The sequence below is a fragment of the Oncorhynchus mykiss genome, chromosome 18, assembly GCF_057628025.1.
Source record: "Oncorhynchus mykiss isolate SJ-2025 chromosome 18, ASM5762802v1, whole genome shotgun sequence".
Classification (NCBI taxonomy): Eukaryota; Metazoa; Chordata; class Actinopteri; order Salmoniformes; family Salmonidae; genus Oncorhynchus; species Oncorhynchus mykiss.
The window spans coordinates 21,367,364-21,382,001 of record NC_143039.1 but is presented as its reverse complement, the minus strand read 5'-3'; the positions used below and the strand labels follow the sequence as shown (position 1 = coordinate 21,382,001).

General features: G+C 45.3%; 1 protein-coding gene across 1 annotated transcript in view; it reads left to right on the top strand.

Annotated features, from left to right (window-relative positions):
* LOC110495489 (uncharacterized) overlaps nt 1-11,942 on the top strand; it is a 32,878-nt gene extending 20,936 nt beyond the window's left edge. The window contains exons 2-3 of the mRNA XM_021570765.3: nt 6,709-7,093; nt 8,568-11,942. Of these exons, the coding sequence (XP_021426440.3) occupies nt 6,712-7,093; nt 8,568-10,516 (2,331 nt within the window). The 5' untranslated portion in view covers nt 6,709-6,711 and the 3' untranslated portion in view covers nt 10,517-11,942. The remainder of the gene's footprint in view (nt 1-6,708; nt 7,094-8,567) is intronic.
* The last annotated feature ends 2,696 nt before the right edge of the window (nt 11,943-14,638 follow it).

Genomic DNA, 14,638 nt, shown 5'->3' with positions numbered 1-14,638 from the left:
GTACTGTCGCCGGACGCTCTGGACTGGGTACTGTCGCCAGATGCTCTGGACTGGGTACTGTTGCCGGACACTCTGGACTGGGTACTGTTGCCGGACGCTCTGGACTGGGTACTGTTGCCGGACGCTCTGGACTGGGTACTGTAGCCGGACGCTCTGGACTGGGTTCTGTCGCCGGACGCTCTGGACTGGGTACTGTTGCCAGACGCTCTGGACTGGATACTGTCGCCAGACGCTCTGGACTGGGTACTGTTGCCGGACGCTCTGGACTGGGTACTGTTGCCGGACGCTCTGGACTGGGTACTGTTGCCGGACGCTCTGGACTGGGTACTGTTGCCGGACGCTCTGGACTGGGTACTGTCGCCGGACGCTCTGGACTGGGTACTGTTGCCGGACGCTCTGGACTGGCGAGGCCTGGTGCGTGGTGCCGGCACTGGTGGTACTGGGCCGAGAACACAGCACCTCAGGGCGAATGCGGGGAGGAGAAACAGGGCGTACTGGACTGCCGAGGCACACTATAGGCCTGGTGCGTGGTGCCGGCACTGGTGGTACCGGGCTGGGGACATGCACCTCAGGGCGAGTGCGAGGAGCAGGAACAGGGAGTACTGGACCCTGGAGGCGCACTGGTGGCCTGGTGCGTGGTGCCGGCACTGGTGGTACTGGGCCGAGGACACGCACCCCAGGGCGAGTGCGGGGAGGAGGAACAGGACGTACTGGACTGCCGAGGCGCACTATAGGCCTGGTGCCGGCACTGGTGGTACCGGGCTGGGGACACGCACCTCAAGGCGAGTGCGAGGAGCAGGAACAGGGAGTACTGGACCCTAGAGGCGCACTGGTGGCCTGGTGTGTGGTGCCGGCACTGATGGTACCGGGCTGGAGACACGCACCTCAGGGCGAGTGCGGGGAGGAGGAACAGGATGTACTGGGCTGTGGAGGCGTACTGGAGGTCTGGTGCGTGGTGTTGGCACTGGTGGTACTGGATAGACCGGACCGTGAAGACGCACTGGAGGTCTCGAGCTAATGGCCTGCACAACCCGTCCTGGCTGGATGGTGACTCTAGCCCAGGACACGTGAGGGGCGCAGGCACAGGACGCACTGGGCTGTGCAGACATACGGGAGACACAGTGCACAACGCCGGCGCAGGATACCCTGGCACGAGGAGACACACTGGCTGTTTGGAGAGCAGGGCTGGCACCATTTGTCCTGGCTGGATCCTCACCCTAGCCCGGCAGATGCAGGGAGCTGGGATGTAGCGCAACGGGCTAAGCACACGTACTGGGGACACCTACAAAACCCATAGACAGTACAAAAACACATACATCACCCATGTCACACCCTGACCTAACCAAAACAATAAAGAAAACAAAAAATACTAAGGTCAGGGCGTGACACAGTCAGACAGACAGTCAGACAGACATATTCGATGTCTGAAGGGTGTTATGTAGAGTACAGATTGATCTCTGTACTAGTGCCTTTTCTCCTCACACCTGTAGCATGAAGTGTCACAGTTTTGCTTCCGTCCCTCTCCTTCCCCCAACCTGGGCTTGAATGGACCCTCTGCACACATCAACAACAATCACCCTCGAGGCATCGTTACCCATCGCTCCACAAAAGCTGCAGTCCTTGCAGAGCAAGGGGAACAACTACTTCAAGGTCTCAGAGTGAGTGACATCACTGATTGAAATGCCCCACAGCGCGCCCGGCTAACTAGCCAGTCATTTCACACCGCTTACACAAGTGTAACTAATCTTTCCACAATAGAACAACTTGGGAGGTTATTTCAGCAGGCAGAATAAACATCTTCTCTCCATAAGTCAATGCTTTGATCTCAGCGCTCAGCGCGGCTGAGAGAACAGTAAAGATGACCGTGAAGGAAGCTTACATACATTCACACCTTATGTTTATTATTGCACCGATCACTTGGCAGCGTTGTACAAATCTCCTGAGACCTGGTCCATGTTTCAAGGAGTAGTGCGGCCCAGCGGAGTGCGGTGTTGTGTCCACACACACGCAGAAACACACACATACACACACACACACATACAGTCACGTCCTAGGTTCCTGTCTCTAATCATCTCCCATTTAGCAGTATGTGCTGTCTGTGTGGAACAACTCACTCTGAGGGGAAACGTGACTCTCTCTCTTCCTTACTCAGCGACGGGCTGGCGGAGAGAGGAAGGAGGAAAGGAGGGGATTGAGGGAAGGAGGGAAGGATGGGAAAGGAAAATAAAGGAAAAGAGGAATGTACACACATCCAGGGTGTGGAGGGCGTTTGGGTTTGGCCTTCTATGGAAGCGTGTGTGTGTGTGTGTGTGAGCTAATTGGCCGCAAATTGTTTTTAAAACAAATTCTCAATCGTCCAGAATCACAACTTGCCATAACACAAGGTACAAATGCTATTTTCTCATGATGTCTTCACTGCGTCTGTCAAGTGTTGTACTGATTTCTGCCCCCTAGTGGTGAAAGTAGGATGTTAGTTAAAGGGTGAGGTATAGGTATCAGGGGTATCTTCTCCGCTACTGTAGATGTGTGGAGAGTGAAACGATTGGGCTTCGCGCCCTCTTGTGGTCAAAGAGATTACATCAAATCCAATTTGATTTGTCACATTCATCGTAAACAACAGGTGCACACAAGCAGTGAAATGCTTACTTACGGGTCCTTTTAAAACAATGCAGAGTTAAAGATAAAGACAACAATTTCAATAAAACATTGAAATAGTGACACAAGGAATAAATACACACAACCAAAAATATTAGACAAACACACAGTTGAACTTTCCATCATCATTTTGTAGAAAGAGCAGAAAGAGAGAGAAAGACATGTCAGACAACTTGTGTTTATGAGATCGTGCTGCAACCCAGAACCAGAGTGTTTTAGTTTAGGTTATTCTGACAGAAAAGACAAATGAAAGACACAGTGCAGATCAAAACAAGTTAAGAGGTGTGCAGGTGAGTGACCACAGAGGTTACATATACAACACCTAACGGGACCCTGAATCTCACATGATCACAAAAACACACCTTGTCATGTGATCACGTTGTTGAATTTGATGTGAAATCCTGTTTTTTTTCTGTGAGGGTAATCCACACCGTTTTGTATTTTTGCTGTGCAGATCAATGTTTCTCTTTACACAGCACAGTGTAATTACAGGGGATAGGAGGTCGTTCATGGAATGAAGGGAATGGGCGTAGCTCCACTCATGTTGTTGCTCTGAGAATGAACAGAGTGAATATTACAGGCCATTCTTCCTCTCTGGTCTGCTCTACACTGACATGTGGCACAGCCTCTTGATGCTTCCTCCATGGACTTATTGTAATTGTATTATTTTAATATTGGTGGTTGGAATAATAGAGGCATTATTCCCATGACTTCTCGTGTGTTATTCATCAACGTAATGACTGCTATTCTGGCGAGGAGAATCCATCCAGCGCTGCTTTCCAAAACCAATTCCAAACTCTAACAAAATGGCTGATGTTGCTATTAAAACACTAAAGCAAAATAAGCAGAGGGAAATAGAATAATTGAATAAATAGTCACCGGCCTACAGCACACGTCCCCCCACAATGCAACAGGTTATGATGTGGTGAGTTACTGTACACTATAGGCCTACAAATGTTATCCATGAATACAGTCTGGCAGTCTTCGCAGTGTATAGAGTGAAAACATCAACCATATTCATGTCTACAGATCCACTACTTACACTATACACAAAGAATTTGTAGCTGAAATTGGAATGTCTGCTGGCTGAGCCAATGTTAGCTGACACAACACTGACATTGCATTAACAGTGAGCGGGTGGACTGTGTAACACTGTCGGCAGCCCTCTAATTTGTGTGGCTCCAACAGCCTACCCACATGACAAACCACTCTAGTGTATACCATGGTAGGAATACTGTTGTATTCACTGTAGTGTTTCTGTGGACTGAAGTATACTGCAGTATTTACTATAGTGTTTAAGTTGCATTATCTTTGACATAGAAGTGGGGGTTTTCGCTTTGAGGAAACCAACTGGAGAAATACTAAAATAGCACATTTTCCATAACATGTAGGTAGAAAGGTTGGACTGGGGTCTGAACAGGTAGTTCAGAGCTTCTGCTCTTTTCAATCGCCATACGGAACACAATATAATTATGGTCTATACTTGGCATGTAGGTTTCTTACTTATGGCTGGCACAAATTGGGATATGGGGAATGGGCAGGGTATATGCAAATTAGTGTTTTTGCTGACATTTATATACTATTTACTATAGTATTTATTTGCGGATAACACTATTATTTACTATAGTATACTACAAAATTCTATACTAAGTACTACACATGATCAAAGAATACTACACTGTGTAGTTTAGTACTCTATAGCATACTACAGTTTTATACAGAATTCTATAATAAGTAGTGTAGTATTCTATAGTAAACTGTAGTATTTTTTATGTGGGTAGCGCCCTTCAGTCTAATGACATGGTAATGTGCTCATTTCCAAGACATCATGGTAAAAACGCGAAGGTCTGGATGTATATTATGGTGCTTTCATAGCTTGGTAGTTGGCAGTGTTAAGGAACAGTGTGGAGTGATTTGGTGTTTATGTGTTTTTCTTATTTCGCACTGGTTCTTGGGATACATCAATTCCATCAACAAGTTGTTCCTGGTATGCTCCTACAGTGGTTGTGAATGAGAAATGATGCTTAATTCTACCAGTAAACATTTTAAAGATGTTTGATCAACAGGACCGATGACATTAGTGAAATTTGGAAAACCCTGAAAGTCAAAGTGTTCCGTAGCTTTGACTAGGTCCAATGTGCCGACCTCCTGTTTCTAAGCAGTCTGTCACAACCAAGACTTGATAAAGTCAGCATTGAAGCTTTTTTAGGGCAATTCACTTTGGCTGAGCATTAAACCAAATGTTATCCTGTTCCCTTGCTTCCTGCTTGTTTTCTGAGACATAATACATCTGGCATGTGGGATATAAATTGATTCACTGCTGTTCTCTCCTGTTCACAGCCTGGCCAGACTGATTCTTATGAAAGCATGGAGAATCACAACCTTGACTTGGACAGAGTGAGGTCATTTTATCCAGTGTTGAGCACGTACAAATGGTTACTGCGTAGACAAACTGTGCATTAAATGGTTAGTGAAAGCAGAGATGTTTTTGCCAAGTCAAACCATAAATGACTTGATTTAGGTGGTATGGTAGTCTGTGGTCCATGCTGATGTCTACAAGAACCACACATGCCAATTGTCCATTTAGTCATTGCTTTTCCTTTGGTCTGAGGAGGTCACTTAAATGCCATTTCAGTGTTGTACTGCATGTACTTAGCATATACTGACAACCCACTGTGCACAGACGTCTGTTCAAAAGTCTAGTTTTGATTTCCATTTGGTTGAGTTGTCAATTAACGTGAATTCAAAGTGAAATCCACAAACAATGTCACCATGCCATTGGATTTAGGTACAAATTTGGGTGAAAAAATGTAATTCCCTTACACTGATGAGCAAATCCAATCATTTTTCCACGTTGCTTCAACGTCACAGGATTTATTTTGTTGAAATTATGTGAAACAGCGTTGATTCAACCAGTTTTTGCCCAGTGGGAATAGATGCGCTGTGAGGACTCATGTTTAAACTCTGCCATGTTGCATCTAACTCCTCACCTTTCACAGTTGGTTTGTCTAGGTGTCTGGAATAAGACTAATCATAATGTATGAACAGCACAGGAGGTTGGTGGAGAACGGGCTCGTGAGTAATGCCTGGAGCCGAATCAGTGGAATGGTACTGTATCAAATACAAACACATGGTTTCCATCTGTTTGATGCCGTTCCATTGGCTCCGTTCCAGCCATTATTAGGAGTCGTCCTCCCCTCAGCAGCCTCCACTGATCAACAGTAATCTTACAGCTAGCTCAGTGTCCCTCCAAATGTACTCTAACACCTTGTTTGAACCAAATGTTCTCTTTAAAACCCAAACAAGCATACTGTAGTGTTAAAACTCTTCTTTTGGTATTTCTTTCATTAGTCTGTTGATATTATCTCAAAATGTTTTGCGTGTCAACAATCAAGTCATCAAGATATATGACTTTAAAAATACAGAAATAGAGTCGTATGATGAATCACCTCTTCCCTCGTTACACTGGGGTAGGCCCACTGGATCAGTAACAACTGTACTGTGTGAAGCTTCGAAGTAACGCGTCTGATTATTTTCAGTTCTAAATGTTGCACATTCGCTTCTCAACGATGCAAAACACATCTCTTCATTAGAGCAGGAACTGATATCCACAACAACAAGGAGCTCGCTCTCATTTCCTACCCGCCCAGTAACTCAAAACCCCACCTCTGAATAAGAGTGTTGTGGTTTCAGAGCCAAAAATGTCTGCCCTTGAGGAGTGGCCTGGCTGTCCACCCTGGCAGTATTAAACTCAAATCCATGTGATTTAACTTGTCAGAACTATTTATTATCTGTTCCACAACAAGATGGCTTTTTAAATGTTGGGAGTCCCTCGCTGTGTATAGTCATATGTTTATAGTGCGCATCCTGAGTCCTTGCTACAAAATGTTAAATAGCACACTTATCATAGCTCTCAGGATTCCGAGAAACTTCGGCGAGGGGTTATTGTACTGCCATACATTTTCTCTAATGTATCTGTCAGAATACCTCTGTTTAACTCATTATATGGTCTTGAAAATCTCATTCTGCTGACCTGCCCTCTCTCTCTCCTAGGACATGGCCAAGCCCCTCCCCTCTACTCATCTATTGGTGGTGGCACTCCAGCTGTGTCTAGTACTACGCCACCATGTCCGCGGGGCGGCATATTATGGGCACAAGCAGCCGCAGCAGCACCTTCCCCAGCAGCACCTTCCCCAGCAGCACCAGCCCATGCAACAGATACCTCACATGCCCCTAGGGAACGGGTATGGGAACGGGAATGGGAACGGGAATGGGGACGGGCTGCCCAAGCAACAGTACGGGAAGGAAATGCCACAACATATGCCATATGGCAAAGAGATTCCATATGTGCTACCACAGTATGGGCAAGAGCTTCCACAGATGCTTCCACAGATGCACGAACAACCCCAGATGCCACCCAATAAGGGCAAGGGAAAAGGTGAGATTTTAATAGATTGTCTACATCACAGAAATGTACACGCTTAGAAAAAAATGGTTATTTGGTTGTCCCCATAGGAGAACCCTTTTTTGGTTCTACATGGAACCAAAAGGGTTCTACTTGGAACTAAAAATGATTCTTCAAAGGGTTCTCCTGTGGGGACAGCTAGAGAACTGTTTTAGGTTCCAGATAGCACCTTTTTTCACCTTTTTTTCTAAGAGTGTAGGCTAATATTTGAACCATATTTAGATTTGAAATTGGATCATGGACATGGCCACCAATGTGGGTTTGAAGGGAAAGCCAACATGGTATAACCAGAGGTTCATGGTGCAGTGCTGACATGAAACCATTACCCCGTCTCTGACATGTTAGTTCCATTCAAAACACCTCTCAACTGCTTTTCCAAGATTCTTCTCATCTGTCCTAACATCCACAGGAAATCAGATCCAGCTCATGGGTTATAAAAGCATCCTTGACAAATCACATGTTAAGCAGGCAAAATACACTGTTGTTTCTTCACTGCGTATGTCTGTACTGTGTTCTCCACATAGCTCATCCTAATATAGCTACTACTATACAAACCATTTTCCTTCCAAATGATATACTGTCTATACACACCACGTATTTATTTTCTGGATTCTGACACATGCTCATTCTAATATATCTACCACTGGATTGTTAATTGGACTCATTCTGCTATTTCTTGATTTCTTGTTTAGATGTTTTACTATTTGTATTGTATTTGCAAGTCATTCTATTGCACTGTTGGAGCTAGCATCCTAACCATTTCGCAGCACCTGCTATAACACCTGCACATCTTTGTAGGTGACCAATACACTTTGATTTGATTTGATATACGGCATATTGCAGATACTGTACACACTGAGAAAAAAAGTGTGATCTAGAACCTAAAAGGGTTCTTTGGCTGTCCCTATAGGAGAACCCTTTGAAGAACCTTTTTGGTTCCAGGTATGAACCTTTTGGGGTTCCATGTAGGACCTTTTCCACAGAGGGTTCTACATGGAACCCAAATGAGTTCTACATGGAACCAAAAAGTGTTTTCCCTGGAACAAAAAAGGGTTCTCCTATGGGAACAGCCGAAGAACCCTTTTGGAAACCTTTTTTCTAAGAGTGTTAGACATTTCACATAAATGTGTATTTTGACATTTTCAACAATCAAGCAAGGAATCAGAGAAGGCGGAAAGAAAGTATGTTTGATAGATAACTAGGAAATGTAACATGCTTTTAACATCCACTATCAGCACCCTGTGTCCAAGGAGGACATTAAAGTCAGCTTTTAGCATTCATTTTCAAAGATAATAATTTGGCCCATCATCTACGGATGAAGGTACATTGGGCTTACCCAAATGTCCATACATATTAATTGGTCATGTTCCTATGTGCTCAATGAGATACTCAAGTCACTAACTCAAGTCAGTAATTCATGATAAATGCTAATTGATGTCATCCACAGGTCAGTCATATCCCAGTAATGGGAAAGGCCTTGGAGGCCCACCAGCTGATGACAGGGGACTACAGGGTCCTGGTCCTGAGGGGCCACCAGGAGCCCAAGGGCCTCCAGGACCACAGGGCCCTCCAGGGATGCTAGGTCAAGGGATGCCCGGCCCCCATGGAAAACCAGGCCCTCCTGGTCCCCAAGGGTATCCTGGGATAGGAAAACCCGGAATGCCGGGAATGCCCGGTAAACCTGGTGGAGGCGGCCAGCCTGGTCCGAAGGGCGACCTTGGTCCTGGTGGGGATGTAGGACCAATGGGGATGCCTGGGGGGCCAGGTCTTCCAGGGCCACCAGGCCTGCCAGGCATCGGGAAGCCAGGGGGTCAGGGACTGCCTGGGCAGCCTGGGCCTCGAGGGGAGCCTGGACACAAGGGCATACCTGGACTGCCTGGTCTTCCTGGGCCCAAGGGAGACAAAGGGATTGGCTTGCCAGGATTGCCAGGTTTGAAAGGACCTGGTGGACCTCCTGGGCCTCCTGGTCAAGGGGGTTTGCCAGGGGTTGGAAAACCAGGTCTGAATGGACTACCAGGATTGCCCGGGGGGGCAGGAAAACCAGGCCCACCTGGAGAAGGAGGACTTGCTGGTCCACCAGGTGAAGGGGGAGAACCAGGACCACCTGGGCTACCAGGTATTGGCAAGCCCGGGCATGATGGTTTGCCAGGACAACCAGGGTTCCCAGGCGGTAAAGGGGAATCAGGACCACCAGGTTTGCCAGGGGGCTCAGGCCTACCTGGTTACGGAAAGCCAGGATATCCTGGACCAAAAGGAGACAAAGGACATGGAGGTTTTTCTGGAGCTCCAGGCCCAAAAGGTGACAAAGGTCATGGAGGTCTCCCAGGGCAGGAAGGCCTTCCTGGACCCAACGGGCCACCGGGCCTGCCCGGTACCATTGGGCCACCTGGGGGTCTTGGTTTCCCAGGTCCGAAGGGAGAAGGTGGCAATGGAGGGCCAAAGGGGCTGCCAGGTCCTAAAGGTGAGCCAGGGCCTCCAGGGCTTCCTGGACAGGGTGGGTATCCTGGAGAGGGTGGTCAACCAGGACCGAGAGGTATACCAGGGCCACTGGGTCCGAAAGGGGATAACGGCCACAAAGGGTTACCTGGCCTCCCTGGAGCTCCTGGAATGCCCGGTTCAAGGGGAGAAGGTGGAATGCCCGGAGAAAAAGGTCACCAGGGACCCAAGGGAATCCCTGGAAATTTTGGTCCAGGTGGGCCACTTGGTCCTCCCGGTCTTCCCGGGCCAAAAGGCGAGCTTGGTCCTCCAGGGAAACCTGGCTACCCCGGCGAAGGTAAACCTGGTGTTCCAGGCCCTTTAGGGCCCCAAGGGAAACCTGGCAACGGTGGACCCCCTGGTCAGCCTGGACAACCAGGACAACCTGGTCCCCCTGGCCCACCCGGACCCCCCACCCAACCACCTGGTCTTGGTGAAATCCTCCCTGAGCTGGGTCCTGGTCTGGACGGTCTTAAACAAGGCGGTTACAAGAAACCAAAGAATGGAGGGGACAGGAACGGCCTGGAGATGCCAGCATTCACGGCTCAGCTCACCAATCCTTTCCCCCCCGTAGGCTCCCCTGTGGTCTTCGACAAGCTCCTGTACAATGGCCATCAGGACTACAATCCCCAAACCGGCGTCTTCAGCTGTACCATACCGGGAATCTATTACTTTGCTTACCACGTCCACTGCAAAGGAGCGAATGTGTGGGTGGCGCTGGTCAAGAACAATGAGCCTGTGATGTACACATATGATGAGTACAAAAAGGGCAGCCTGGACCAGGCGTCAGGGAGTGCTGTGCTCCCCTTACAGCAAGGAGACACTGTGCATGTACAGCTTCCATCTGACCAGGCAGCAGGACTTTATGCCGGTCAATATGTCCACTCTTCATTCTCCGGATATTTATTGTACCCAATGTAAAGATCAACAACAACAAAAAGGGCATCCACACCACAACTCACTACATAGCTGTTTTATTCATTTTAAAATGTTGACCTCAATAGTGACACATGACAACGGTGAAAACTCGGCTCAGAAGTATGCAGGAGTGCTACAGCTATAGTATGTTTCTGCCTTTGTATTGCAGTATTAGATGGGTGAAAAAAAATAAAAAATCAATCTCTGCAATACATTTAATTTACCCCAGAAATTAATTTGGCAAAACCCTCAGATAAATTATTTGAGATGTCTGTATGTTGATATTCAGATAATTTTGCAAATTACAATTTCTTTTGGTTAATAGGGGGTAAAAATGTTGCAAATGATTGAGAATACTGACTATCCCAGTTGTAGCAGTGTCATCCACCTCACGTGATTGACAGTGTTTATAGAGAAAACATGGTTGCTGACATGCTATGGCGCTACTGTGGATAGCAGCATATTACATTGGAAACCGTGTGTTATTTTTTATTAAAGAGAACTATTTTCAGGATGGAATTATTACATTTGCCCAACATGTTCTTCTCCTTATGTGAATACATAGCATTTGTTTGTATTTTATATTTCCATATCAGATTTATGTTATGTGCACTCAGTATATCCGTTCTTTGCATTCCAACAGTCACAGCCATTATGACGCCACTAAAGGGCTAGCCGTCTACCGCAGCTTTCATAAGCAAGCATCAACGCATCAGCTTTACCTGTCATGCATACCTAATGTTAGTACACAATTATTCTTCAGAGGTAATTCTTCCATGTGTGGACTTTTCAGAAGACATTCTAATGTCTTTATTTCATGCCAGATTATACTTTTGGCATATAAGTAACACTGTTACATTCACAGTATGTATTACCATACATTGTTCCCCTTTAACAACATGATTTTCCCGATCCCATAGTTCCTCCACGACAGATTGATTTCTTTTTTATCATCAATTTATTCACGTTGTTCCAGATTATGCAGTAGTGTCTACCATTTCTATTTATTGATATCATATTTGGAAATGAGATGGTTTCATGGTTTGGAACCTAAAATAAAATAAAATTGATATGCAACATAGTGAAGACATTTGGTTGTAAGTTGCCCATTTCATCTGTTGTGCATTAATAAATAAATGGGAGTTATGGGAGATTGAAGGTGTGTATAGTCAACATTTCCAATATGCACATTAAGTTTAAAAGTCAACCACACTTCTCTAAGGTATGTGGCAGTATTCCTCTCTGTCATTTATTTGTTTAACTACTGATTTTGTCTGAAATTGTAAATGTTTATACCTGTTGAGACTGCCTTGAAGGAAAAAAGAAACGTTACCTGACAATGGTGCTAAACATATAACCAAATGAAGGACTTAGTATAATGTTTTTGGCACTATTATTGTTTTTCTAAATAAAGATGAAGTGATTAAAACAATGTGTTGTCTTCTTCAATTGCTACTTGTTGCATTGGGCCTGCACACAAGCGGTGTTCACATTTGGCCTGCACACAAGCTGTGTTCACATTGGCATTTTGAAGTGACTCAAATCAAAAAAAATTGTATATCCGATTTTTATCTGTTATTTTTCCTGCCATCTGAACTGCCAAAAAGCACATGGAATCAGATATTTCAAGCCACATTTCAAATTATCTTCGTAGGTGGTATGAAATCAGATACAAATCTGAGTCCTGGCCATGCGACTTGAGTCTGAACTGTCTAATCTGACTTATTTGGCAGATCTTGCTGCTTGCTGGCCACTCTGACAGTTTGACAAGAACATGTGGTAGCCAACTTGCTTGTTAATTGTTTACAAGCAAATTAGTGAATGTGCTACCTAGCGAGCTAGTTGACTGCTATGGCTATCCAAAAAGGACTTGTTTTTAAAGTTGAATCATCTTATCCTTTGAGTTCTTACACTATGATTTTGAACATTTAAAGCAACTAGTAAACGTCCATGGCAGGCATTGTTGTCACCTTAGCCTGTTACATAACTTTTGAGAGATAGGAACCACAAGCACCACCACCAATCAGCCTACACCACTGCGCACACACACCTGTCATTACTATGACAACTGCCATAGCCATGTCAGCAAATGACTGCTGTCTGAACATACACATATCCCATTTGGTCACTTGTAACTTGCTGTTTGTACAGCCAGTATTCCAAAACGGATTTCAAAAACAAAACTGATTCGAGCATTAAGGACTGCAGTGGTAACGAGGGTCCAACACATGCTATTGTTGGTTACTCACTGTTTTCAAGAAGATCATCGTCATCATTTTTGTCAATACCTGTACAACACTGCATACACTCACAAAATTCAATATAATGCATTTGCTGCTGAATGTTTACATAAAGAATCTATTTATATTTGACAGACCACTAGTTATGCATCTCTCATATAGCTACAAACAAATGAATATCATAGAATACACTGCGGTGTTATACAGTGGGGCAAAAAAGTATTTAGTCAGCCACCAATTGTGCAAGTTCTCCCAATTAAAAAGATGAGAGAGGCCTGTAATTTTCATCATAGGTACATTTCAACTATGACAGACAAAATTAGAAAAAAAAATCCAGAAAATCACAATTGTAGGATTTTTAATGAATATTTGCAAATGATGGTGGAAAATAAGTATTTGGTCACCTACAAACAAGCAAGATTTCTGGCTCTCACATACCTGTAACTTCTTTAAGAGGCTCCTCTGTCCTCTACTCGTTACCTGTATTAATGGCACCTGTTTGAAATTGTTATCAGTATAAAAGACACCTGTCCACAACCTCAAACAGTCACACTCCAAACTCCACTATGGCCAAGACCAAAGAGCTGTCAAAGGACACCAGAAACAAAATTGTAGACCTGCACCAGGCTGGGAAGACTGAATCTGCAATAGGTAAGCAGCTTGGTTTGAAAGAATCAACTGTGGGAGCAATTATTAGGAAATGGAAGACATACAAGACCACTGATAATCTTCCTCGATCTGGGGCTCCACGCAAGATCTCACCCCGTGGGGTCAAAATGATCACAAGAACGGTGAGCAAAAATCCCAGAACCACACGGGGGGACCTAGTGAATGACCTGCAGAGAGCTGGGACCAAAGTAACAAAGCCTACCATCAGTAACACACTACGCCGCCAGGGACTCAAATCCTGCAGTGCCAGACGTGTCCCCCTGCTTAAGCCAGTACACGTCCAGGGCCGTCTGAAGTTTGCTAGAGAGCATTTGGATGAGCCAGAAGAAGATTGGGAGAATGTCATATGGTCAGATGAAACCAAAATATAAAATTTTGGTAAAAACTCAACTCGTCGTGTTTGGAGGACAAAGAATGCTGAGTTGCATCCAAAGAACACCATACCTACTGTGAAGCATGGGGGTGGAAACATCATGCTTTGGGGCTGTTTTTCTGCAAAGGGACCAGGACGACTGATCCGTGTAAAGGAAAGAATGGGGCCATGTATCGTTGAAGATGAAACGTGGCTGGGTCTTTCAGCATGACAATGATCCCAAACACACCGCCCGGGCAACGAAGGACTGGCTTCGTAAGAAGCATTTCAAGGTCCTGGAGTGGCCTAGCCAGTCTCCAGATCTCAACCCCATAGAACATCTTTGGAGGGAGTTGAAAGTCTGTGTTGCCCAGCAACAGCCCCAAAACATCACTGCTCTAGAGGAGATCTGCATGGAGGAATGGGCCAAAATACCAGCAACAGTGTGTGAAAACCTTGTGAAGACTTAAAGAAAACATTTGACTTCTGCCATTGCCAACAAAGGGTATATAACAAAGTATTGAGATAAACTTTTGTTATTGACCAAATACTTATTTTCCACCATAATTTGCAAATAAATTCATTAAAAATCCTACAAAGTGATTTTCTGGATTTTTTTTCTCATTTTGTCTGTCATAGTTGAAGTGTACCTATGATGAAAATTACAGGCCTCTCATCTTTTTAAGTGGGAGAACTTGCGCAATTGGTGGCTGACTAAATACTTTTTTGCCCCACTGTAGGTGTCACATTTATGGGCAAGTTGCAGCTTTGTGCAGGAGGGATAATCCAAGATGTGGGAAGTGTGAAGGAGGACATGGGACAGAGCAATGTGTAGTTTCGATGGAAAAAATGTGTGTGTCAACT